General features: G+C 50.7%; 1 protein-coding gene across 1 annotated transcript in view; it reads left to right on the forward strand.

Annotated features, from left to right (window-relative positions):
* odad2 (outer dynein arm docking complex subunit 2) overlaps positions 1–27938 on the forward strand; it is a 422610-nt gene that overhangs the window by 310752 nt on the left and 83920 nt on the right. Inside the window, exons 11-12 of the mRNA XM_085987200.1 lie at positions 17096–17305; positions 20691–20927. Coding sequence (XP_085843326.1) covers positions 17096–17305; positions 20691–20927 — 447 coding nt within the window. The remainder of the gene's footprint in view (positions 1–17095; positions 17306–20690; positions 20928–27938) is intronic.

Here is a 27938-nt window from a genome sequence, read left to right on the forward strand (position 1 = left end):
GTGCTTCACTTAAAAGTAATCACATTGTGCAGCTTAGTGTTGTTATGCTGGCAGATAGCCAGCTTTCTAATGTTTCCTGAGATAAATATTGGCCCTTAATTCGCGGTCGGCATGACGGCATACTCTGAGTAGGCATGCGCTAAATCCCGAACTTGTGATCTGTCAAGTTCCGACTGCACGTCGACTTCACTGCACATTTCACCAGCCATTCAAATCAACGTGTTTGCGAAAAGTTGGGCTAATTGCCCACCTATTGCGCATTAATTACCCTGAAAACTTTTAGGTTTGGTGCAAACAGGCGCAGGAGCCTGTTGCACAGCGTAAGGGGAGGGGGGGTTGAGAAAATTGTATTAGTTGGCAGCTGCTGACTGATCCGTTGAGTGTTTCCAGCTTTTTCTGATTAAAAATTTACTGGCCAAACACAAAGCTCTTTTCATGGGTCAAAATTTTTCCTGATGAGTTTTTGAATCCAGAAATTAAGCACAATAAACACAAGCAATAGGCACGTTATAGATTGGATATATTGGTTTAAGGGCAAAGTTTTTGTGTGCTGATTATTTGTCAACATATTACAATTAAACAAAAACTACTAATTTATAGAAACATTTTGTACTGGGGTTTGCTACTTTATGGGCACAATTCAAATAATGGAGCATCTAATCTAATACTGAGTAGGTAAGAACCATATATCTAACAAATGCAGTTTTATTATTTACACATAATTATGAAAGATGTTTGATCAAATGTATATCTGGCATAACTAAAATATGTATACCTACCTTTTTTAATCCCTTCAACCAACATTTCCAATTAAGAGCGGCTATTAAATGCTGTGTAGATTGTAAATATATGCCAGTAGAAGACTTCTGTCTTCTATTGACATATATTTACAATCCTGTTGTAGCAATCTCCTCTGTTTCTTGATTGGCTAAGAATCAAGTGAAAGGAGCACCGCCCCACGTGATCCCAGGTTCACATACGCACAACGGCGCACCCCTGGGATCCATGGGCCACTAGGCTGCGCACAACTCTGCATCGTTTGAAAGCAACTTCACGAAGGGGGTTCATACGAGGTAAGTGCGGAGTTCATTCCTACGTTGGTGGCGTACTCCTTAACTATGTTACTGACCTCGAATTCAGGGCCATTGTATCTTAGTCCTCTTGTTTTTGGCAACGTTTGTAATTGTAGTTAAACTCTAGTTGCTATTTTTTAATCCATGGAAATTCATCTTGGATGAGGAGATTTAAGGTCCCATCAAAAGATAAATAATTGAGGATCCTTATGGTTGCTGATGGCTACAGTTATTTGCTTACTTCAGCACTTCTGACCATTTTTGTTGCCAAATTTGCCTTAATTTTTTCCAGATCAACTCTAGTGAAGACATGAGCAGTGATTTTGTCAATCAGACAAAAAGAGGGTGGGGCACACCAAATGTTGCGCGGGGTCCCAAGCACATGGAAAACCCTGCCTATACAGCTTAGCCTGTCGCACACTTGGCAGGAATGTAAAATGTGGCAAGGCAACAGCTCTTAAATGGAGATGTGAACAGCATTGCTCCCATTGATTCTATAAGAGTTGGAGTTGCTGCTGCAGAATATGCACCAAATGAGGCAAGCTGTTTTAAGGCTGAGGAGGCCTCCAGTAACTGCATAGGCATAAACTGCACAGAGAAAGGTTGCTATCTAAGTCAATATAGTCACCCAGGTTCCATGTATCTGGCCAAGAATGGGGGAAGATGTTTGCTCTAATCAAGAGGAAGGCAAAGGTATTTGTGGGACCTGTCAACCATGGCACAAACCTAAGTTGGGAACTGCCACACCATTTTGGAGAAATTTTAAAAAAAATATTGTACAGACATTATTCATTTACACACACACTTTCATTGTGCCTAAGCTGCATGACATGCATTTCTTGAATGGTAAGGTGTCAGCCGAGAAACAGGAAACAGATGTTGAAGCATTCAAGCGAGCTGCTTCTCTGTTGTTAAGGGTTTCTCAGTGAAGTCAGCAACTATGGACACAGAGGATAGCCATAATACAGGCAGTGTGGAATGTCCCACAATGAAGATGACATGGCTGTTTTCTAGATAATGGCCATTGCCATGCATAATGATGTTTCTGTGACTAGATACCACTTGAACAATAATTGAGTGCAATCCCTTTCTGTTCATTAGCTGGTGAACCTTGTACACATTTCTTGCTCCTTTTGTGGTCAGTATCTAACTCCAGTACTTGTATTTCAAGTCTACGTCTCAACAATCAGAATTTATGGGTTCTCCCATGCCAGTAATTCCATCTAGAGTAATTTGTGAGCACAATATTTCACATCTCACAGTTACTGGGGGAGAAATTCAACTTACGACTATTCATTTTGTGCCAATAAAATGAGCATTGGGCCTCTGAATTTTGCATTGTGATCTCTTGTGCCTCATCTAGACTAAAAGTGTGTCACATGCCATATTGGCTCGGTCAACTTTTAGTCGTCCAGGACGCCTACTTGAAGCAGGTGTTAGGCTCCTTAAGTATGCTAATCAGGCTCCTGTGCCAGTTGTAGAACCCTGAATATGAAATTCAGGTATAAATATGCGGAGTTTGTGGCGCCATTCTCTGCCTAGTTGTAATAAGTGTTGAGCAACCTAATCAGCGGTCCTTAATGGGCCTGCTGGAGGGCGCACAAAAAAAGGCCCAAGAGGGTTAGTTTTTTTTTGTGAGCCCAGGAAATCAGGAGTGGACCTACAAAAAATCTTTGGTCTGCTGCTGGCATATTAGCGATCCCCATCTCCCAGATCCCCATCTCTCCCCGCCCCCCAGACCCGACCAGCCAGCTGGCTCTGCGTAACAACTTGCTGATTTCCCACTCTCCTTGACTGGCAGGTTTCAGCACAGTGCTCGTTTGGCACCCACAGCTCACCAGTGGCATTTAAATGAGGCCTAATGCCAAACTTTGCTCCGGTCTCCGCTTGGCACGGATCAGCCCATGGAGCGTCATTCCAGCAATTTTGCATCCGTTTTGGATGCAATTTTGCATCCGTTTTGGACGCAAGTTGAATTTCTTTCACAGTCTGTCGTAGCTGTGTGACCGTAAGAAAGAGGACCGTAAGAAAGAGGCTTAAAAACCGGCGCGAAGGCAGAGGCCCGACCAGTTCGGGGGAGAGCAGCAGCGGAGGAGGAGCCCGGCTTAAAAACCGGCGCGAAGGCAGAGGCCCGACCAGTTCGGGGGAGAGCAGTAGCGGAGGAGGAGCCCGGCTTAAAAACCGGCGCGAAGGCAGAGGCCCGACCAGTTCGGGGGAGAGCAGCAGCGGAGGAGGAGCCCAGCTTAAAAACCGGCGCGAAGGCAGAGGCATACCAAATCAACAGCAGAGGAGAGAGGTAAAAAGTAATCAGTGTGTGACGTCACCAGGGAGCAGGTAAGTGATTGTTTGGTGAGTATTTCTCTCTTTTCAATACAAGCTTGACTTCTGTGGCGTTAAATTTCTAGGGTCTCTGGTGTAGTGGGGACAGTTGGTAAATAAAGCGCCCTAGAGTATACCTGTAACTGGGGTATTGAATAAATTTTTTAATTAATTAAAGGAGTAAGTCATGGCAGGAGAGCTCAGACCCGTGTTCTGCTCCTCTTGCTCCATGTGGGAAATCAGGGACGCTGCCAGTGTCCCTGACGACAATGTGTGCGGGAAATGCATCCAGCTGCAGCTACTTGCAGAACGCATTGCGGCGCTCGAGCTGCGGGTGGATGAATTTTGGAGCATGCGCGATGCTGAGAGGCTCGTGGATAGCACGTTTAGCGAGTTCACGCCTCAGGGTAGGGCAGCACAGGGGGTGACCATCAGGCGGAGCAACAAAGGCAGGCAGGTAGTGCAGGGAACCCCTGCGGGCATCCCCCTTTCAAATAAGTATACCGCTTTGGATACTGTTGAGGGGGATGACTCACCAGGGGAAGGTAGCAGCAGCCAACTTCCTGGCACTGGGGGTGCTCCTGCTGCCCAGGAAGGGGGTAAAAAGAGTGGGAGAGCAATAGTGGTAGGGGATTCTATAGTAAGGGGAACAGATAGGCATTTCTGTGGCCGTAGACGTGAATCCAGGATGGTTTGTTGCCTCCCTGGTGCCAGGGTCAAGGATGTCACTGAGCGGCTGCAGGGCATTCTGGAGGGGGAGGGTGAACAGCCAGTGGTCGTGGTCCACATTGGTACCAACGACATAGGTAAAAAGAGGGATGAGGTCCTGCATCAAGAATTTAGGGAGCTAGGTAACAGATTAAAGAGCAGGACCTCAAAGGTTGTAATCTCTGGATTACTCCCAGTGCCACGTGCTAGTAAGTATAGGAATGGGAGGATAGAGCAGATGAATGCGTGGCTAAAGAGTTGGTGTAGGGGGGAGGGTTTTACTTTCCTGGATCACTGGGCCTGCTTCTGGGAAAGGTGGGACTTGTACAAGTCGGACGGGTTGCACCTGAACCAGAGCGGGACAAATATCCTTGCGGGGAGGTTTGCTAGCACTGTTGGGGGGGGTTTAAACTAACTTGGCAGGGGGATGGGATACAGAGGGGAGCTGAAATAGGGGGGGATGTGCTGCCAATTATAGAGAAAAAAACAAGTCAGCTTGGTAGACAGGGCAAATATATAAGGGCAAGGCTGGATGGCATCTATTTTAATGCAAGGAGTCTTGCAAATAAGGTGGATGAACTGAAGGTGTTGATAAACACATGGGAGTATGATATTGTTGCTATCACGGAGACATGGTTGAGGGAAGGGCAAGACTGGCAGCTCAATATTCCGGGGTACAGAATCTTCAGGCGAGACAGAGGGGGAGGTATAAGAGGAGGGGGTGTCGCAATATTAATTAAGGAGTCAATTACTGCAGTAAGGAGGGATGATATATTAGCAGGGTCCTCTAATGAGGCCATATGGGTGGAGCTTAAAAACAAAAAGGGGGCAAGCACTTTGCTGGGAGTGTACTATAGGCCTCCAAACAGTCAGGGGGAGATAGAGGAACAGATATGTAGGCAAATCTCAGAGAAATGTGCAAATAATAGGGTAATAATAATGGGGGATTTCAACTTCCCCAATATTAACTGGGATAGTCAGAGTGTGAAAGGCTCAGAGGGTGTAGAATTCTTAAAGTGCATCCAGGAGAGCTTTTTGAGCCAGCATGTGGAAAGTCCTACAAGAGAGGGGGCGGTACTGGACCTAATTCTAGGGAATGTGGCCGGCCAAGTGGAAAAAGTGCTAGTAGGTGAGCACTTTGGTGATAGTGACCATAATATGGTAAGATTTAAGGTGGTCATGGAAAAGGACAGGGATGGGCCGGAAATAAAGGTTCTAAATTGGGGGAAGGCCGATTTTAACAGGATAAGGCAGGATCTGGCCAAAATGGACTGGGATCAGCTACTTGTAGGAAAATCCGCATCGGAGCAATGGGAGGCTTTCAGAAGGGAGATTGAGATCATACAATGGCAACATGTTCCCGTAAAGGTCAAGGGTGGTTCCAAAAACCACAGGGAACCTTGGATGTCAGGGGATATACGAGAATGGATTAGGAAAAAAAGGAGGGCTTTTGGTCGATACAAAAGGCTAAAGACAGAGGAAGCCCTAGAGGAGTACAAAAAGTGCAGGGGGATACTTAAAAAAGAAATTAGGAGATCAAGGAGGGGCCATGAAATAACACTGGCGAGCAAAATAAAGGAAAATCCGAAGATGTTTTATAAGTATATTAAGGGTAAGAGGATAACTAGGGAAAAAATAGGGCCCATTAGGGACAAAACTGGCAATCTGTGTGCAGAGCCGGAAGATGTAGGAGGGGTTCTAAATGAATTTTTTGCATCTGTTTTCACTATGGAGAAAGACGATGTAGACATAGAAATAGGGCGGGGGGACTGTGATATGTTCGAACATATTAACATCGAGAGGGAGGAGGTATTGGCGGTTTTAGCTGGCCTAAAAATGGATAAATCCCCAGGCCCGGATGAAATGTATCCCAGGCTGCTGTGTGAGGCAAAGGAGGAGATTGCGGGGGCTCTAACACATATATTCAGGACCTCTCTGGCCACAGGGGATGTGCCAGAGGACTGGAGAACCGCTAATGTAGTACCATTATTCAAGAAGGGTAGTAGGGAAAAACCGGGGAACTACAGGCCAGTGAGCCTAACATCAGTGGTAGGAAAATTATTGGAAAAAATCCTGAGGGACAAAATTTGTCTCCACTTGGAGAGGCAAGGATTAATCAGGGATAGTCAACATGGCTTTGTCAAGGGAAGATCATGTCTGACTAATTTGATTGAATTTTTTGAGGGGGTGACTAGGTGTGTGGATGAGGGTAACGCAGTGGATGTGGTATATATGGATTTCAGTAAGGCCTTCGATAAAGTCCCGCACAGGAGACTGGTCAAGAAGGTAAGAGCCCATGGAATCCAGGGTGCCTTGGCACATTGGATACAAAACTGGCTTAGTGGCAGAAGGCAGAGGGTGATGGTCGAAGGTTGTTTTTGTGACTGGAAGCCTGTGGCCAGTGGGGTACCACAGGAATCGGTGCGGGGTCCCTTGCTGTTTGTGGTCTACATTAATGACTTGGATATGAATGTAAAGGGTATGATCAGTAAGTTCGCGGATGATACAAAAATTGGTAGGGTGGTAAATAGCGAGGAGGGTAGCCTCAGTCTGCAGGACGATATAGATGGGTTGGTCAGATGGGCGGAACAGTGGCAAATGGAATTTAACCCGGAAAAGTGCGAGGTGATGCACTTTGGGGGGACTAACAAGGCAAAGGAATACACAATGAATGGAAAGACCCTAGGCAAGACAGAGGGTCAGAGGGATCTGGGTGTGCAAGTACACAGATCCCTGAAGGCGGCGGAACAGGTGGATAAGGTGGTAAAAAAGGCATATGGGATACTTGCCTTCATTAGCCGAGGCATTGAATATAAGAGCAAGGAGGTTATGATGGAGCTGTATAAAACACTGGTTAGGCCACAGCTGGAATACTGTGTGCAGTTCTGGTCGCCACACTACAGGAAGGATGTGATCGCGTTAGAGAGGGTGCAGAGGAGGTTCACCAGGATGTTACCAGGGCTGGAGCGCTTCAGCTATGAAGAGAGACTGGGCAGATTGGGTTTGTTTTCCTTGGAGCAGAGGAGGCTGAGGGGGGACATGATTGAGGTGTACAAAATTATGAGGGGCATAGATAGGATGGATGCTGAGGAGCTTTTTCCCTTAGTAGAGGGGTCAATAACTAGGGGGCATAGATTCAAGGTAAAGGGCGGGAGGTTTAGAGGGGATTTGAGAAAGAACTTTTTCACCCAGAGGGTGGTTGGAGTCTGGAACTCACTGCCTGAAAGGGTTGTGGAGGCAGAAACCCTCACAACATTTAAGAAGCATTTGGATGTGCACTTGAAATGCCATAGCATACAAGGCTACGGGCCAAATGCTGGAATATGGGATTAGATTAGACAGGGCTTGATGGCCGGCGCGGACACGATGGGCCGAAGGGCCTCGATCCGTGCTGTATTACTCTATGACTCTATGGCCTAGAAATTCAGTTGTTTGCGCCAGCCGTTAGCGCCAGAAAAGGGTATATTTCCGGCGCTAGCCACTTAGTGCCCGGGCGCCGCCAGATCTGCGCCTACGCCGAAATTCAGTTGGGATTTAGCGCCGGCGCAAAGTGTTCGCACCCGCTCAGCTGCGCGCGCATCTTATGACGTCATTTGGGTGTGCAACGCCGTTTGTGCGCCCCAAACCGGAAATTCAGTGGCGCCCGCCCAATGTGGGCGTGGCGCTGTTAAGAACTGTGAAGTGGAACTCAACAGAGGCCCTGTGGGATTCGGGGAGCGCTAATTAAAGGGCACATCCACTCACCCATAAAGGCCAGCCATTTCGCTGCAATGACTTTACTGCTTTGGATTTCTGGACAGAGAGCAAGGCACAGAGATTTCTGATTTCGGACAACATAGGAGAGGTATTTTTGGCTTCTAGCCAGTGCTTTGACATTTGCATCCTTGTGATTTGGCTGTTTGGAACTTTATAATGGGGGCTGTATGGGGTGCCAACCCTCAGTTGCAGCATTTTGTGCGAAGGGCTCGCAGACGCTGTGACAGAGGGCCAGCCATGCCTAGACGCAGAGGGGCCATCAGGCGTCGCCAACGTAGGCCTTACCCAGTCAGGCAATACCGGCAGCAGGTGTCCTATCTCACCATGACTGCGGCGCATTGTGTGAAGAGGCTGTGCTTCAGGAGGGAGGTGGTTGCAGAGATCTGCCAGCTGCTTCACGCAGATTTGCGGCCACAGCTCATGTGCAGGACATCTCTCTCGGTGGAAGTGAAGGTCACGGTGGCTCTCAGCTTTTATGCAAGCGGCTCGTTCCAAGCCGCTGCTGCGGACATAGCGAACATCTCCCAGTTCGCTGCGCATCGCTGCATCCGGCAGGTCACCGATGCACTTTACGCGAGGAGACACCAATTCATCTCCTTCCCCATGACCCAACACAAGCAGGAGCAGCGTGCAGTCGGATTTGGCAGGATCGCGGGCTTCCCCATGGTGCAGGGCGCCATTGACTGCACGCATGTGGCTATGCGGGCACCTATCCACAATGCCGAGCATTACCGCAACCGCAAGGGCTACCATTCCCTAAATGTGCAGCTGGTGTGTGACCACAGGCAGCGCATCCTAGCTGTCAATGCCCGCTTCCCAGGAAGCAGCCACGATGCATTTATCCTGCGCCAGACTACTGTGGCTGACATGTTCGAGGCACAGCCTCCACCAAGGGGATGGCTTATCGGGGACAAGGGCTACCCTTTGTGTACATGGCTCATGACCCCGCTCCGCGCGCCCACGACCCCAGCGGAGGTGGCATACAACGAAAGCCATCAAGCCAGAAGGAACCTAATAGAGCAAACGATAGGCGTCCTCAAGCAACGGTTCCGCTGCCTGGATCGTTCCGGAGGAGCTCTTCAGTATTCGCCAGATAGAGTCTCCCAGTTCGTCGTCGTGTGCTGCATGCTCCACAACCTGGCGATCCGCAGGACTCGGGCACTGCCACCTGACATTGCCCCACCACCTCAAGAAGATGAGCTGGAGGACCATGAGGAGGAGGAGGAGGAGGAGCAGCCTAGGAGGGAGCGACAAGGTCCAAGGGCCGTCCGCCGGTGGCTTATTGTTCGACACTTCTAGGCCCCCTGTCAGGGAATGGCCTGGGCCAATGAACGCAGCTGAAGGCAGCCGCTCCGCAAGCCCTCAGCCGCTTAACCCAACAACCAGTTGAAACATGACACCTGCACATGGTGAAAAAATAAAAATCTTTATTTCACAAACTCAGGGCCCTTCCCACATGGAACAGCAAAACAGAAAAGACCTCCAAAAAACAGTCGAAAACTTCTGTCACTCCCAAAACCTGGGGAGGACTAACAAAACTTCCACATGCAAATGGCCTTCCTCACCGTCCTTACAAAAAAACGCCCCCCCCCCAACACAAACACCCCCATAAAAACAAACAAGATAATGCCCCCCAGAACAGAAGCCCCCGCATGACCAAAACCCGCGCTCGCCACACTCTGCTCGGCGTGCCGAGAGGGCGAGTCCTTAGAGAGCGTTCTCTTGCCCCGGCCCGACCTGCAGCTGCGCCTCAAGCTGGGCCCTGAGGCTGGGGCAAGGCTGGGGGAAGGCTCATCAGGGCGACAATGCGTCTCGCCAGATGCCCTTGGGGGTCGCCCTACACGAGGGCCGGCCCGGGAGGGGCCGGCTGGTGGCTGCTGCAGCTGTGGGTGGCCATCTTCAGTTCCTGCAGCAGCTCGTCACACCCTGGCTGGGGGAGTGGCAGTGTCGCCTGCACCAATGGGGACAAGCTGGCTGATGGCAGGCGCGCGCTGCTCGCCAGAGACACTGGCACTCGGCCGGCCTGGCAGGGGAGCAAGCGCACCAATGTGTTGGCCGCCAGACCGCTGTGCTGCAGCAGGGTGGCGGCTCGCCTGGCGACGCCTCCGCGCCAGTGCGAGGGTGGCAGAAGTTTGTGCCCCAACTGCCCTGGCATGTGCCCGCAGCTGCTGAGCCAGTGTCTGCCCAGCACCTCTCATGTGGCGACTGGCGTGCTGCGCTGCGGCGAGTTGCTGCACCCCCCTGTCGTGCGCTGCCACAAGTAGGTCCACCCCCCTGTCGTGCGCTGCCACAAGTAGGTCCACCCCCCTGGCGTGCGCTGCCGCGAATTGTTCCAGGCCCCTGGCCTGTGATTCGGCGAAAGCCACCACACTATGTGCCAGGCTCTCCATGGCGCGAGGCGTCTGCTCCACCACCTGCATAAACTCCACGTGGCGCCGCTCCGACGCCGCCGACATGTCGTGCAGGAGGCGCACCTCCTGGGCGACGGCCGACTCCGGACTGGAGGGCGGACTCGCCCTCTGGGCAGAAGGCTGGCGTGGCGCCGGACCCTTGCCGCGTTCGGCCACCCTACTGGGACCAGGTTCTCCCCTCCCCTCCACCACCTGCCCCCTCTGGCCAGAAGGCTGCCCTGCTGCCGGGCCCTTGCCGCGTGCGTCCACGCCACTGGTACCAGGTTCTGGCCTCCCCTCCACCGCCTCCCCCCGGCTCTCCTGCACGCCAGACGTCTCCCCTCCATTGCCATCTGCTGGCGCGGAGGAGGGTTCCCCGGAGGTGCCGCCTTCCTCCTGGTCCTCCACGTCCTCCTCCTCCGAGGGCCTGGCTCTCTGTGCTTCAGGGAGCACCTCCTCCTCAGCAGCTGAAAGCAGGAAGGCACAAGTGTAGCTTTAGAGTGAGGACAGGCCGACAGCCAGGGAGGCCGCAGTGGTGCATTATGCGCATTTTGCGGTCAGTGGGGAAGGATGTACATCTGATGCGCGAGGGCAAGGAGAGAGGTGCACCCGGTCATGTCCTTACCAGTGGGTTCCAGTACAGGGTCCGCATCGCCGATCGCGACAGGGCCTGTCACCCGGGCACGCAGGAGTCGTGCCACCCTCTCCTCCAGATCAGTCAGCTCCTGGTAGTCGGGACGCCCTCCACCAGTCGCTACCTGGCTCCTGGCGTTCCTCGCCAGCTTGGCCTGCAAGAGAAAGGAGGGCCTCTAAGTACAGTGTGGTGCCCTGCTGCTGTGTGTGAGGCCTCCCATGGTTGAATAGCTTGGACAGTGTGCTGCCCTGTTGCTGTGTGGGAGCCCTCCCATGGCTGAATAGCTTGGACAGTGTGCTGCCCTGTTGCTGTGTGGGAGCCCTCCCATGGCTGAATAGCTTGGACAGTGTGATAAGTGCAGAAAGAGCTTTGATTAACATGCAAGTGCCATTGCAGCGGGAGGAGGGCTGGGCATTAGGCCTTTGATGTCCCTTTGGCCCTAATGGGAGGTGCACATGCAAGGATGAGGGGGACAGTGGAAAGGGTACTCACCTTCACCATCCGACTGAGGTCATTGAATTTCTTGCGGCACTGGTCCGCACTCCTGGGAACATCGCAGTTGGATGAGACCCTGCGGGCAATTCTGCTCCAGGCGTTCCTGAACTGGCTCCTGGGAGCCTTCCTGCCACTAGCCGGGCACACAATCCGTCTTTTCTTGTGTACCCCATGGATGAACACACCCAGCGCATGCTCAGAGAAGCGCTGTGCTCTGTCACGGGCCCTCTCCATTCCTCCAGGCGCTGTTTTGGCACACCACCAGTGCTGAGGCCTAGTTGCAGCGCTACAGCATGCAGGGCGTGGCAGCAGTCAAAGTTGACCCTTCCCCCTTTAAGAGCTGGCCGGCGTCAGGGTGTCTGCTGACACTCAACACATGACCGCACCTGCGCTGCGCCTGGAATCGGCGATATCAAGCCGCATCGCCGGATTAGCGCCTGAACACAGCATTGCAGCGCCAATTTCAGCGCTCGGCCAGAATCTGGTCCAACTTCACTGAATTTCGGCGAGTTGGCCTGCAGTTTCCGGCGGGCGCTAAATTTACCGAGCGCCCGACTTTAGCGCCCCAAAACTGTGCAAACTGAATTTCTAGGCCTATGACTCTATGACCATTTTCATATCGCTCAAGAGAAAATGGGGTGTTAGTTGTCAGATACAGACTCACAGTAAGAGCCTCTTCCTGTGATTCTCAAGCTTCTATTGCACCTATCTGCCTGTAAATATGATGCAGTTAAGTCATAAGTTCATCATAATTTAAATGTCTTTGCATTAAACAGCTGATTCACAGGCATTAAACCATTCTGTCAAATGTTGGCTTTTCTGGGGTTGCCCTCCCAGTGGACAAAAGCAATTTATCAGGCACCATCCTACAATATACAAAGTAGACCAGTAAATTCAGAGTTGCTGACTGAGCAGAGCAAGGTGTTTCTAATGGACGAGAATGTAGTTCCTGAAAATAAAGTGGCTGGACTTTTGAAGCTGAACCCTTTCTGCAGGTCATGCTCAAATTGAGGAGAGCTTGGCATTATATATTCACTGAACAAAATGTTCACACCACTGTCTTCTTTTTTTATGATGAGGACTGTTGTCAGGCAGTTTATCAAGATTGAAAGCCTCCTACTGAAGAGAGGCTGTAATTGGTATCCTTGATAAATTTATGGTGAAATTGTCAACATTTATGACTGAACTTTGATCTCTGTGTTTGCAATTTTGGTATCCTATTTCACCGGAAAATGAGCTTCCGACCCCATATACTCGCCATTATAAAGATGACTTATTTCCACCTTTGTAACATTATCCGCCTCCAGCTGTGCCTCAGCACAAACAGACGGAACCCAAACTGAGCATTGTTGAACAGGTTATTGGTGAATAAGTGTTGATCAATGACATTACAGGAAACTCTCTTTTAACCGGCACCTAAATATCTGGAAATCTCTCTTAACAGGCAAAATTCAGGAGTAGGTTCAGGTAAGTTTTACTATATATTAGTGGCCATGTAACCGGGGTTCCTGGATCTGTGGCCATGTAACCGGGGTTCCTGCACCTGTGGCCGTACAACAGGGACTCCTGGATCTGTGGCCGTGTAACCGGGACTCCTGCACCTGTGGCCGTGTACGGGGCTCTCGTACCTTGGTAAGTATACCTTTCTGTAATCCGGATTTTTTGATCAACCGGCACCACGCCGGTCCCGGATAAAAAAGAGTTTCCTGTATTCATGTTTTCTTCCTTCAGCCGTGACTCAGTGGGTAGCACTCTCGCCTCTGAGTCAGAAGGTTGTGGGTTCAAGTCCCACTTCAGAGACAAAAATCTAGACAGGCACGCCAGTGCAGTACTGAGGGAGTGCTGCACTGTCGGAGGTGCCGTATTTCAGATGAGACGTTAAACTGAGGTCCCGTCTGCTCTCTCAGGTGGACGTAAAAGATCTCAAGGCACTATTTCAAAGAAGAGCAGCGAAGTTATCGCTGGTGTCCTGGCCAATATTTATCCCTCAAACAACATAACAAAAACAGGTTATCTGGCCATTATCACATTGCTGTTTGTGGGAGCTTGCTGTGCGCAAGTTGGCTGCTGCATTTCCTACATTACAACAGTGACTACACTTCAAAAGTACTTCAATGGCTCTAAAGCGCTTTGGGACGTCCGGTGGTCATGATAGGCGCTATATAAATGTAAGTCTTTCTTTCACCTTAGTGATGATTGGAAAGAAACTGAAACGGTTGTTATCGGCTGGGGTAAATTTATCCTGCATTTCTGTGCATAGGACATACCTCGACAATCTTCTGCATTATCATTGCTATACTGCAATAACATGGCTACAGGAGGATGTAGCTCTGGTACACAGGTCTTCAGCACTATAGTTGGAATGTTGTCATGGCCCAAAAACTGTGCTGTGTCCTTTCCTGCTTCCTAATGTCAGGTGGGGTGAACTGAATTGGCTGGACACCAGCATCTATGATGATGGGGACCTTAGGAGGAAACATAGAAGATAGGAGGAGGAGTAGGCCATTCGGCCCCTCGAGCCTGCTCTGCCATTCAATGAGATCATGGCTGATCATCCAAATTCAGTACCCGGTCCCTGCTTTCTCCCCATACCCCTTGATCCCTTTAGCCTTAAGAAATATATCCAACTCCTTCTTGAATATATTTAATGAACTGGCCTCAACTGCCTTCCGTGGCAGAGAATTCCACAGGTTCACCACTCTCTGGGTGAAGAAATTCCTCCTCATTTCTGTCCTAAATGGCTTACCCCTTATCCTTAGACTCTGACCCCTGGTTCTGGACTCCCCGACCATCGGGAACATCCTTCCTGCATCTAGTCTGTCCAGTCCTGTCAGAATTTTATAAGTTTCAATGAGATCCCCTCTCATTCTTCTAAACTCCAGCGAGTACAAGCCCAATCGACCCAATCTCTCCTCATACGTCATTCCTGCCATCCCAGGTATCAGCCTGGTGAATCTTCGCTGAACTCCTTCCATGGCAAGAACATCCTTCCTCAGATAAGGCGACCAAAACTGCACACAATACTCAAGATGTGGTCTCACCAAGGCCCTGTATAACTGCAGCAAGACATCCTTGTTCCTGTACTCAAGGAGGCCAAGAACGATCGCCCACTTAGAACTTATGGCTGAAGATGCTTGCAAACACTTCAGCCTTGTGTCTTGCCCTTGTGCTGAGCTTCTCCATGGCCAAGGAGAGGGATGTTCAAAGTCGGCTCCCCCCTCCCCCCCCCCCCCCCCACACCTCCCATTAGTTTCCTGGTTGTCCACCACCATTCCTGACTGAATGTGATAAGGCGAGTTTTGAATTTCAAAGAATTATATACAAATTACAATACTTTGCTCTGATCTATTGACTGTGGGACAGTTTAACTCTGTCTATAGCTTGCTGTTTTTATTTTTTTAGCATGCAGGTAGCCCTGTGCAGTAGTTTAACTAGGTTGGTACCTCATTCTAAGGAATGTATGGCATGCCCTTCACACTCTGCATTGTGTTGGGTTATGAGATTACAGATTGTTGTGTTATACAGTTCTGCTGATGTTGATGGTCCACGGTATCTCATGTATGCCCAGTTTTGGGCTGCTAGATCTGTTCATAGTCTGTCCCACCTGCTCCATAATCAGGTAATTATTTTTTAAAACGTTTTTGCTAAGTTACCTTTAAGATACCACTGTAAGTTCACATGGAGACCCGGTTTTCCTGAATGCAGCTGTGCCGGCTGCATTCTGGGAAATGCTATTTTGCATTGGGGGCTCAAACAGGCGTTAAGCTCCTTATTTGCATATGCAAAGGGACAAACACCTATTTCGGGCACGGACCCCGGAAGTCTATTTTTTGCCTATACCAGTAGCGCATTTCCAGCTCTTAATGAATGCGCGCCTCCTACCTGCCGTATTGGAGGCATAAGTGTCCGTTTAGTGCCTGAAAAATGGGTGGGGCTCCATTGAATTTCATGTCCTATGAATACGACTATGTCAGGCCACCCCCATTGTCTTTTGAAGTATCCCTAATGTTTGCTGAACTTAAGTCTACAACCAGATTCTGTCAGGGTTCAAGTTGAAACTATCACAATTATTTAAAATCTTCTCAAAAGTAACATTCTTTTATATATACAAAGGAAGAACTTTATATGGTGCCCATCAATCCTCAGGTCATTCCAAAGTGCTTCACTTTTTGAAGAGTAGACACTGTTGTTATGTAGGGAAATGTAGTGGCTAATTTGTGCACAGCAACATCCCACAAACAGCAATGAGATAAATGATCAGTTAATCTGTTTTAGCAGTGCTGGTTGAGGGATAAATATTGTCCAGCACACTGGGAGAACTCCCCTGCTGCTCTTGAAATAATGTCATTGGATCTTTTATATCCACTTGAACAGGCAGATAGGGCCTCAGTTTAATATTTCATCTGAGAGACAGCACCTCTGACATTGTAGCACAGCCCTATAATGTCAGACGAAGTCATGTGTTCAGGTTCTGTAATGGGGTTTAAACACATAGGCCTAGAAATTCAGTCGCGTTTGCGCCCACTTATTGGCTATAAAGTGGTTTGTGCCGGAAGTTTTTTAGCGCCCGAAATTGAGTTGGTCCCTAACATCGGCGTTAGTCGGTAGCGCTGCGCCGGCACCGATGACGTCATCGGTGTGCGCAGCGCCCCGGTTCCAATGGTAATCTGTCCCGATGGCCAAATTCAGTTGCGCCCGTCGCGGCCGCAAACAGCGTTTGCAAAACGGTGCCTTACAGCTCCGAGAGGCCGGCGCATAAAGGTGGAGGGGCGGCCGGCCGCTTTCCCGGCGGCCGCCTGGCCGCACCTCCCTCCCCGGACTCCTGCACCACCCTCCCGCGGCATTGGTGTGTGACTCCCGCGAGCCCGGCACTTCTCCGTGGTGCCGGGCTCATTTGACGGGGGAATCCAGCGGCGATCTCACGGCTGCAGGCAGCTCCTCCTTAAGAGAAGGAGGAGGCCTGCAGTACCCCAGCCTGCCGCACCGCATCGGTTGCCGCAGCGGCAGCTGGGCGCCGGAAACTGACATTCTTCGCCCCAAACGAGGCGGCCAAACCCTCCAATAGCGCCCGCCTCCGTCTTGGGGCGGCGCTACTGAATTTCAGGCGGGCGCTAGGGGAATCCGGCCCAGCGCTAAATTTCGGGCACTAAAGACCTGGCGCGGCGATACCGAATTTTTAGCCCATAACCTTCTGATTCTGTATCTATTGTGACCAGTCAGTTTCTCAGATAGCCAAACTAAATGATTGGATGCAGAACAGCTATTTTGAATTGCACTTTTCTGAAAAGCTTATCTGAAAAGGCACCAGTCCAGGACAGGATGGGATTCTATTAGTTTTGTGGGGGTGGGGGGACCACAATGTAATAAGGCACCATAGCAAAGTAAGCTGCTTACAATAGGCAATTGGTAGGCCTAACCCATTTTGAGGTCTCGCTTAGAGTTGAGAGTGCTACCACTGAGCCAGGGTGGCACTTATACTGTACTGTGTGAAAACCAATCTTTAACATTTGCCCTAATACAAAACAATGATGTAAGTGATGGTATGAGATTATCATGATGAAAAATGTCTTGCAGTCTGTACTTCTTCAGTATAGTATATGAAAGATGTATCTATTCAAAAAATGAAGATAATATAACAAGTTAGGCAATCTAACTTTATGTAAAACATATTTTTCCTTCAGTTCATGAAAATTAAAGCTAACATTTTTATATATCTATAGGTTGGCTCTTTAAAGATCCTGAAAGAAATTAGTAAAAATCCACAAATTCAGCGTTGCTTGGCAGAACTTGGCGGTTTACAGACCATGGTGAAAATCTTGGACTCCCCCAACAAAGATCTCAAATGTTTGGCTGCTGAAACTATTGCCAATATAGCCAGGTTCAGAAGAGCGAGACAGACTGTCAGGCTTCATGGTGGAATTCGGCACCTGGTAAGTAATCGTTTTACTATAAATGTTATACAATTTAGTCAGGTTAGTAGAACAAATAGCTGCCTGCTAAGTTTGTTTTAACAATCTTTGTAGTCATTTCCATTGGCATGCGTTTCTGGTGCAAACAATTATCAAAAATAGCTGACAAGGTAGTTGGTTCATCAACAATAACTTGTATTTATATAGCACCTTTAATGTAGAAAAGGACCCAAGGTGCTTTACAGAGGGGAAAATTATAGATAATAAGAATAATAAAGGAGCAGATTGCCAACTTGGTGCATGAGAGTTAGGAGAAGCAACTTAAAGCTTGGTGGAAAAGGTGGATTTCGAGAAGAATTTTAAAAATGGAGAGACAAGTGGAGAGGTGGTGGAGGTGGAGAAGTGTAGACAGGGAATTCTAGAGTGTAGGGTCAAGCAGGGTGAAGGTTCTGCCACCAATGGTGGGGTGAAGAGAGGGGAGGGATGCATAAATTGCCAAAAACAAAGGACCGGAAGATTGGGAGGGAATGTAAGAATAGAGGAATTTGCAATAAGGTGGCAAGGCCATAGAGGGATGAAATCAATGGCTGGGAGATCCTGTGGGTCCCACTAATCTCTGCACCTGAATTCCTAATATATGCACTCCTGGTGGATGAAGCCCTACACCAGCAGCGCAAATTCAAAAACTGTACCATATATAAGCCCTGAATATCTGAAAATGGCAAATTTTCTGATAGCAGTTCCTTGCTCTCATTTGAATAAGCTACTGGTACATGAAAAGCTGTCCCAAGGAGCTTGACATGTAGGATCCTTGGCTGGAGAGCTTAAAAACTGGTGATGTAGCAACTCTTAATGGGCTGCAGCTTGTCAGAAAAAGGGTAGTTGTAGTGATAGCAGAACATTTGACTAATTGGGACATGGTAATGTTGTTATGGAGTCAATGCAGTCATTCAGGTTGGTCATACCTGGCTCCAAATATAAAAGGAAGTGTATTGATATTAGGAGGAAGGCAAAGATAACTGTACTTCTCAGTTTTGCTCATATTTCTAATAGGTTCCATGAACTATGGCACAAACCTCAGTTGAGTACTGACACACCCCATGCGAGGTAGCATTTGAAGCATTCTACAGTCAGAAGACACTCACTGATGCTCAGTTTAGGTTCCATCAGAACTAATCAGCTCCAGACGGCATCACATTTTTGATCCAGACATGGGCGCAATAGCTGAATGCCAGAGAAGTAGTGAGAGTAGCTGCCCGTGACAGTGGCAACAAGGCAGCATTTGACTGTATGGTACCAAGCAGCCCTTGCAAAACAGAAGTTAATGGGAATCAAAGTGAAAAACCTTGAGTGGCTGGTGTTGTACCTGATGCAAAGAAAGATGGCTGTGGTTATTGGAGGACAGACATCACTGCATGAGTTGCTCAGGGAAGTACCTTCCTCCTTATCATCTTCAGCTGCTTCATCGATGACGTTCCTTCCATCACAAGGTCAGGAGTGGCGCTGTTTGCTGACGATCCCACAGTGTACAGCTCTATTAACAACTCCTCCAGTAATGCAGCAGCCTAAAACAGGACCTGGGATGACATCCAGGCTTGGGCAGGTAACATTTGTGCCACATAAGTCTAAAGTAATGACCATCTCAAACAAGAAAAAGCCCATCTCCCCTTGACCTTCAGTGGCATCATCATTGCAATGCCCTTCACTCTCAACATCTTGCGGTCACCATTGACCAGAAGCTCAACTGGACCAACCATATTAACACCATGGCTACAAAAACAGAGCAGAGACTAGGTACTCTCCGATGAGTGGCTTGCCTCCTGACTCCTCCAAGGCTCTCCCCCATCTACAAGGCTCAAGTCAGGTGTGTGATGGAATACTCACCATTCACCTGGATGGGTGCAGCCGCAACAACACCAAAACAACATGACACTATCCGGAACAGAACAGTTTACTTGATCGGTGCCCCTGCCACCCTTTTAACCACCAGCACACTGTGGCTGCAGTATGTACAATCTACAGGATGTACTGCAGCTACTCACCAAGGTTACTTCAACAGCACCTCCCTCTCCCATTAAGAAGAACAAAGGCATCAATGTCTTGGAAACACCATCACCTCCAAGTTTCCATCCAAACCTCATCACCATTCCTTCATCGTCGCTGGGTCAATATCCTGGAATTTCCTACCTAACACCATTGTGGAAGCACCAAGCATCATGTGCAAGCTCACAAGGACTGAACAGTTCAAGGAGAAAGCCCATCACCACCTTATCAAGGGTGGGCAAAAAATGCAGTCTTGCAATATCCCGATAAACTCAGGCCATAAGAACATCCTGTGGGGTTGAGGGAAGGAAAGTACCTCAGCTACATTATCTTGGGGCCACTCTTCGATCTTCCAGCTGCTCCTAGGATCTTTGCAGGCCCTTTGGTCCATGAATGTTCCACTGCAAGCCCTGCCAGAGTTGCTCTATGGGGTGCTCAAATATTGGCTGGCAAGTAAAATGGGAAGGACAGGAGCACTCTCTCCTGCCTATTTCTATTATAACACTGGGCTTGCACCTATTTCAAGCACAGGCCCAGTGACATAACTACAGGAGCCCCAGAAAATCTTGTGGTAGCACAATGACAGCTGAAATTTGATGTATTGGGCCTCCCTCCCTTTTCCTTCTTCACTGCCCCTATGAATTAAGCATTTCTCAGAGCAATAAAGGAAAATCCACCTGAGGATGTCAAGCCCATGGCAGCATGGAGAAGAGATTCACTAATATGATACCAGGAATAAGAGGCTTTAGTTATGAGTAGAGACCAGAGAAGCTGGTACTTGTTTCATTATAACAATGAAGGTTAAAATGAAATCTGATGGAGAATGACAAAATGGACAAAGCAGTGAAGTCCTGAGATGGAGCAGGGCCTGGGTTTGGCTATAGGGAGCCTGGATGCTAGGAGGATCAGAACTGTTAGAAGTTTTAACAATAAATTGATATGAAGAGCCAACAAAATACAAATAATTAGATATCATGGATGTGTTTTAAAATATTTTGTTTAACAACAGAATTATATGCGTCCTTAATATGTAGAAAATGTCACAAGGTACTTTACAGAGAGGGAAGGAAAAAAAGATTTCTGTTAATTCTGCATCTTCCTGTAAAATAATTGCTTTCAGTTCCCCCAGTTTATTTCATCTACACTATGCATTGCAGTAAATGCATTTTTACCTCCCGCCCCGCCCCCATTTTTTTAAAACAATATTCCTTTCCAATAAATTTTTTGTCTACTAAAACCCCTTCAGTCTTTGAACTTGTGTCATGGTGAACAGTTGCTTGGATGAACTTTGGAAGCTGAGTTAATGCCAATGTATTTAAAACATTTTTTAAATTCTGTTTTCTTTTTTATATTCTTATTTCAGGTTGGTCTTTTGGACTGCGTTCCAATGCTTTCAGCTAATCTAACTGCAGAACAAGTAAAAGATATTGAAGTGGCACGTTGTGGTGCTCTTGCACTCTGGAGCTGCAGCAAAAGTAAAAAAAATAAAGATGCTATTCGTAGAGCTGGTGGTATTCCTCTGCTGGCTTGCCTGCTGAAGTCTCCTCATGAAAACATGCTTATTCCAGTTGTCGGTACACTGCAAGAATGTGCTTCAGAGGTAACACAATTCAATGACAATGTAATACTACAATTTCTTTGAAACCGTGTATATTTGCCCTTTTTCATTTCATATTATTTGTATTTTGTCATAGGTCCAAATAAATCAATAAAATGCCCTCTTTACAGAAAATTGGATCTAAAAGATAAACATAATGTTGTGGTTGCTTATTTAGCAGGTGAAACATTCAAACTTTAACTGAAAGTTAATAAATACTGATGCTCGATAACTTAGTTTTTACTTCTGACGAGTTTCATATCTGTGAGCAAAGGATTGCCTGAGAGATTTGTTTACAAAGGAGGCGGCCCACCTACACGAACATTATCTGCTGAGCTATGTTGTCAAATCCAGAATTGTCAGAGACAAAGTATTTCTGTAGACAAAGGTTAATGAGGCAGTGATGTAGTTGCGATATCTGACCTATAGACAACTAGCTGAAGTGCCCGGCGGTGCCGAGGGATTTTTGAGGGCATGTTGTTGTTGGAAGAGAGAGAGAGAGCGACTGGGGGGAAGAGAGAGCGCGACTGGGGGGGGAAGAGAGAGCGCGACTGGGGGGAAGAGAGAGAGCGACTGGGGGGAAGAGAGAGAGCGACTGGGGGGAAGAGAGAGCGCGACTGGGGGGAAGAGAGAGCGCGACTGGGGAAGAGAGAGCGCGACTGGGGGGGAAGAGAGAGCGCGACTGGGGGGGAAGGCGGGAAAGGTGGGGAAGGTGGGGGGGAAAGGGGAGGGGAGGGGGGAAAGGGGAGGGGGTGGAGGGGGGGAAGGAGGGGGGAAGGGGAGGGGGAGGAGGAAGGGGAGGGGGGAGAGGGAGGAGGGGGGAGAGAGAGGGGGGAGGAGGGGGGGAAGGGAAGGGGAGGGGGAGAGGGGGGAAGGGGAGAGGGGGGAGGGGAGAGGAGAGGAGGGGGAGAGGAGAGGAGGGGGAGAGGAGAGGAGGGGGAGAGGGAGGGGAGGGGAGAGGGGGGGAGAGGGAGGGAGGGGGGGGAGAGGGAGGGAGGGGGGGGAGGGGGAGAGAAAGGGAGGGGGGAGCCAGCAGACCCTCTCCCCTCTGCCGGCGATGGCTCCGCTGAGCTCCGTGCCACCCCACGCACTGACATGCCGAGCGCAGCGTCCCGGTCAGCCCGAGCCCTGCCCACCTGAGGCCGGGCCTGAGGCGGCTTGAGACGCCCGATTGCGGCTGGCCGGGCCCGGTTGCCTTGGTAACCCTCCTCCCCTCTCCGCCTCCCGATCTCCGGGACCGGGCTTGAGCGGCTTGAGACGGCCGATTGCGGCTGGCGAGCCCGGTTGCCGGGGTAACCCTCTCCACTCCCCCTCCCCTCCCGAGCCCCGCCCCCCCGCTAACCTCGCTTCCCTCTGGCCGCGCTCTGTGTGGAGGTGCGCGTGCGCCGTGCAAAGCAAGCGCGAGGAGCTTGCAGTGAGCCCAGCCAGCCTTTACCAAGATGGCTGGCCACTGGTTCGGAATCGGGCCCAGCCGGGGGGGGGGGGGGGTGAGTAATGGGAGGAGCTTGCCACAAAACAATTGCCTAGGGTCCAGCATGGCTGGCAACAGATGCCCAGGCTTCGAGGCCTACCTGCAAAAACGGGGAAAGGTAGGTAAATTAATGAGATTAGATAAAAGATTTAGAAAGTAATTAACTTTTTTTAAAAACAATATGGCCTAGAAATTCATTATAGCCACTTTTGGGGCAGTAAAGTCGGGCGGCCGCTAAAGTTTGCGCCCAGCGCAAATTCGAGGCCACTTCGCCGATATTCATTAGCTTCGCCTTAAGAGTTTGCTCGAGCGCTAAAACTGGCGATGCACGGCTCTCTTTAGGCGCTAAGCCGGAGGTGCTGAGCGATACCGCCGAGGCCGGGCGCAGCGCAGGTGCGGCCATTTCTTGATTGACAGCAGACACTCTGGCGCCGGCCAGCTCTTAAGGGGGAAGGGTCGACTTGGTCTGCTGCCACGCCCTGCACACTGGAGCCCTCCAGCTAGGCCTGAACACTGCTGCTGGACCCATATAGCACCTCAAAGTATGGAGAAGGCCCGTGAACGAGCGCAGCGCTTCTCAGAGCTTGATCTGAGGGTGCTGGTTAGCGCTGTGGAGAAGAGACGCCATATTTTGTTCCCAGACAATGGGAGGAAGCCGCCGGCCCGCGTCTATCGGAGAGCCTGGAGGCATGTCGCCACCAGGGTGACATCGAACAGTGAGGTCCCCAGGAGCGCGGTACAATGCCGCAAGAAACTAAATGACCTCGCCAGGATTGTCAGGGTGAGTACCCTTTCCAGTGTCCTCCTCATCCTTGCATGTGCACCTCACATTATGGGCAAAGGGACCTGAAAGCCCTAATGGCCAGCCCTTATGCAGCAGCTATGGGTCAGTCATGAACATCAATTGCACATTGTACACTTAACACACTGGCCAGGCTATTTGACCATGGGAGGCAGTGCACACAAGATCAGGGCTACACACTGGCCAGGCTATTCGACCATGGGAGGCAGTGCACACAAGATCAGGGCTACAGACTGGCCAGGCTATTCGACCATGGGAGGCAGTGCACACAAGATCAGGGCTACACACTGTACTTAGAGGCCGTCCTTTCTCTTGCAGGCCAAGCTGGCCAATAATAAGAGGAGCCGGACTGTGACCGGGGGAGGCGGACCCCAGATCCAGCCGCTCACCGAGCTGCAACAGCGCATGGAGCGCATCATGGGTGCCCGGGTGATTGGCCCCGTTGCATCTGGAGATGCCGACCCTGTTCTGGGCACCAATGGTAAGGACATCATTTTTTGGACCTCTCTCGTCCCACTTGCGCATCAGATCTACATCCTTTGCCACTGTCCGACCAATGCGCTGAATGCCACCACTCATGCATCCCTCGCTGACGCCCTCTCCTCACTCTAAAGCTACTCTTGTGCCTTCCTGCTTTCAGATGGTGAGGAGGAGGTCCCTGAAGTTGCCAGTGACAGCCCCTCAGAAGAGGAGGAGGAGGAGGAGCAAGAGGAAGGCGGCCCATCAGGGGAACCCTCAGCCGCGGCAAGCCATGCCACTGTAGGGGAGACGTCTTCCCTGGAGGGGAGCGTGGGGGAAGGGTCGGAGGGGAGTCCAATTGCTGGGCCCAGCGGCGTCCAGCAACACAGGAAGGGTCGGCCAGTTCGGCGGCCTTCTCCCCAGAGGGAGAGTCCGGCCTCTAGTCCGGGGATGGTCAACGCCGAGGAGATGCGCCGCCTCGAGGACATGTCCGCGGACTCGGAGCGCCGGCACACGGAGCTCATGGGGGTAGTGGGACAGATGCCTGAGGCCATGCAGTCCCTGTCTCGGAGTGTCACCGAATTCGGGGCCTCTGTGGCAGCGACTGGCCAGGTGATTAGTGGTGCCGTGCAGTCACTGGCTGCTCTGATGCGGTCACAGAACAGGGCAACACGGGCACTGACTGCTGCCACACTCGCTGTGTCAGCCCGGCATCGCCAGGGCACCCGGCGCGCTGCAGCAGCACAGCGGTCTGTCCCTCGGCAGAGTGCTGCGCATGCTGCAGTGCTGGCCCGGCCGAGTGCCAGTGTCTCAGACGACCAGCGAGCGCCTGCCATCCGCCAGCTTGCCCCCATTGCTCCAGCCGCCACTGCCACTCCCCCAGTGGAGCTGCCACGAGCTGCTGCAGCGACTGATGCTGGCCAGCCACAGCTGCAGCATTCACCAGCCGGCCCCTCGAGGGCCAGACCTCATCTCGGCCGACCCCCAAGGTCATCTGCCGTCACGACATGTGCCCCTCAGGAGCCGTCCCCCAGCCTTGCAGCAGCCACTGGCCTCACTTTGAGGAGGAGCAGCAGGGCGTCCAGGGGCCGGCAAAGTTTGCAGAAGGCATCGCCCTCGCGGGACACAAAGTAGAGGGTGTGTCCAAATGTGTTTTTTGGTATGTTTGTTTTTTGAAGGCCGAGGATGAGGCCATTTTTCTTGACATCTTTTGTTAATCCTCCCCAGGTTGTGGGAGTGAGTCATGTGTGTGAGTGTTTTTTGGGGGTTTCGTGTGTTATTGGTTTTCATGTGGGAAGGGCCCTGAGTTTGTACAATAAACCATTTTATTTATTCAGATTGTCCATGTTTGATCTTTGAAGTGTTTGTTGCCTTAACCGGCTGAGGGCTTGCGGAGCGGCTGCAATCATGTTCTTTCATTGGCACAAGCCATTCCCTGACAGGGGGCCTAGAAGTGACGTTCAATAAGCCGCCGACGGGCGGCCCTTGGACCTTCTGCCTCCCTCCTGGGCTGGTACTCCTCGTCCTCCTCCTCCTGAGGTGGTGGTCCAACGTGAGGTGGCAGTGCCTGAGTCCTGCGGATAGCCAGGTTGTGCAGCATGCAGCAAACGATGACGAATTGGGAGACTCGCTCCTGCGAGTACTGGAGGGCTCCCCCGGAGCGATCCAGACAGCGGAACCGTTGCTTCAGGACGCCGATTGTTTGTTCGATGAGGTTCCTGGTCGCTTGATGGCTCTCGTTGTATGCCTCTTCAGCAGGGGTCGTGGGCGCGCGGAGCGGGGTCATGAGCCAGGTACACAAAGGATAGCCTTTGTCCCCGATAAGCCATCCTCTTGGGTGAGGCTGTGCCTGGAACATGTCAGCCACAGTTGTCTGTCGCAGGATAAAGGCATCGTGGCTGCTGCCTGGAAAGCGGGCATTGACAGCTAGGATGCGCTGCCTGTGGTCACACACCAGCTGTACGTTGAGGGAATGGTAGCCCTTCCGGTTGCGGTAATCCTCGGCATGCTCCAGAGGTGCCCGCAAAGCCACATGCGTGCAGTCAATGGCGCCCTGCACCATGGGGAAGCCCGCTATTCTTGCAAATCCCACTGCACGCTGCTGCTGCTTGTCCAGGGTCATGGGGAAGGAGATGAATTGACATCTCCTTCTGAAAAGGGCATTGGTCACCTGGCGGATGCAGCAATGCACGGCGAACTGGGAGATGTTAGCGATGTCCCCAGCAGCGGATTGGAAGGAGCCAGTGGCATAGAAGTTGAGAGCCACCGTCACCTTCACTGCCACCGACAGAGACGTCCTGCGCATCAGCTGTGGACGCAGATCTCTGTGAAGCAGCTGGCAGATGTCTGCAACCAGCTCCCTTCTGAATCGCAGCCTCCTAACACACTGCGCGGCAGACATGTTGAGATAGGAGAACTGCTGCCGGTATACCCTGGGTGGGTAAGGCCTCACTTGGCGACGCCTGTTGCCCCCTCTGCGTCTAGCCAGGGCTGCCACTCTCTCACGGCGTCTGTAAGCCCTTCCGACATAAGGCTGAAACTCAGCGTTGGCACCCAATGCAGCCCCCATAATATGCTGGCAAACACTGAGATCTCAATGAAGGCAAAGAGAATTGCACAGCTCTGGCCTGAAGCCAAAAAGACCTGTCCTAGTGTTGGGCCAAAGCAGTAAGCTCTCTTCCTTGGTCTCTCTCCAAAAATCCGTTGCACAAGAGTGAATGCTGCAAAATGGCTGCCCTTTATAGTGCAGGGTAAGTGCCCTTTAATTTGCGCTCCCCGCGGCCCGCCTCGGCTGTGTACCGTTCCACTTCACAATCGTTAGGGCCGCCCGGCGCACAATGGGGCGGCACGAGTGAAGTTCCGGTTCCGGGCGCACAAAGGGCGTTGCACGACGAAATGACGTCATGATCTGCGCGCGCAGCTGAGCGCGCGCAAAGACTTTGCGCCGGCGCTAAATGTCTACTGAAGTTGGGGCGAGGCGCAGATCGCGCTGCGCCCGGGCGCTAAGCGCCTAGCGCTCGAGATCTGCTCCTCCTAAGGCGCTAACGGCTGGCGCAGCCAACTAAATTTCTAGGCCTATGTGTTTTAAAAGCAACTTTTTTTTTAAAGACGCAGAAAGCGGGAAAAAGAAATGAAAAGTTTGGAATCAAGATGGCGGCGACTCACCTCGGTTCAGAACGATAAGGCCCGCCCACACACGCACCGATTGGTCGACCTTCAGGTCACCGAAGCGTAGGATTGGTCAATCGTCCCGTCACTCGACTCTAGGAGGGCCCGCCCGCACGTGCCAGGAACCCGCCCCCGCCACGCAGCGATTGGTCGACCGTCGGGTCGCTCGACCGTGCGATTGGTCGACCTCGATGTCACTCAATGCTAATGAGCAGATAATGAGCGGAATTTTGAAAGTTTTTTGGATACCGCGGGCACAATTTTTGTCTCACCGAAACGTAAATACGCTTACAACCGTTCTGGAATCGTAAGCTTTCTTTTGATGTAACACACGTGTAGGTACGCTCTATAACTTTTGATTGTATAGCCGGACAGAGAGACAGAAAGACAGACAGAGAGACATACCGTTTTATATATATAGATATGAACCACAGGAATTGCACTGCCAATGGCAGTCAAAGTCACAACCACCCTCAACTTCTATGTCCTTGTGTGTTTCCAGGCTGTCACAGTAGCTATTGGCAACATCAGTCGTGCGTAGATGTACCAAACACTGATGTTTTATTATTTTCCCCAGGGAAAATCAATGTAGAACGGGGAACTGCAATTCCTGTGAATGCAGGATTCTGCGAAGTCCAGGATGTTAGTGGCCATCTGGGCACCTAAACACAATGCCATGATGTTGATGAACTGCAAAGGTTTCTGGTTCATCAGTAACTATAAGAAAGTTGTTTCTGCAACAGTTTTGTAACCAGTAGTACACCAGGCTCTGATGAGCGAGACATTCACCTAAGCAACAGCTGCTTGTTTCACAAACAGCTCTGCTTAATGTTCATTACTCAGTGACCCAAAACATTATGGGGGAGAAATTGGGTGAGTAGCGCCACCTGTTAGCGCCTAAAGAGGCAGGCAGTGGCTGTAGCGCCACTGGCTGCGCCTCCCGCGATATTCAGGAGGGGCGCTAATGGTGGCATTAGCCTGTTGCGCTGCGCCGCCACCGATGACGTCATCGGTGTGCGCAGCGCCCCATTCGTGCCCCGTTCGCGATATTTGGTAGCGAACGGCGCAGTTGCGCCGTTCGCTACCTGCGCCCGGTTCACGGGGCCTTACTGTG

The sequence above is a fragment of the Somniosus microcephalus genome, chromosome 5, assembly GCF_052327205.1.
Source record: "Somniosus microcephalus isolate GS21.2 chromosome 5, FLI_Smic_1.0, whole genome shotgun sequence".
NCBI lineage: Eukaryota > Metazoa > Chordata > Chondrichthyes > Squaliformes > Somniosidae > Somniosus > Somniosus microcephalus.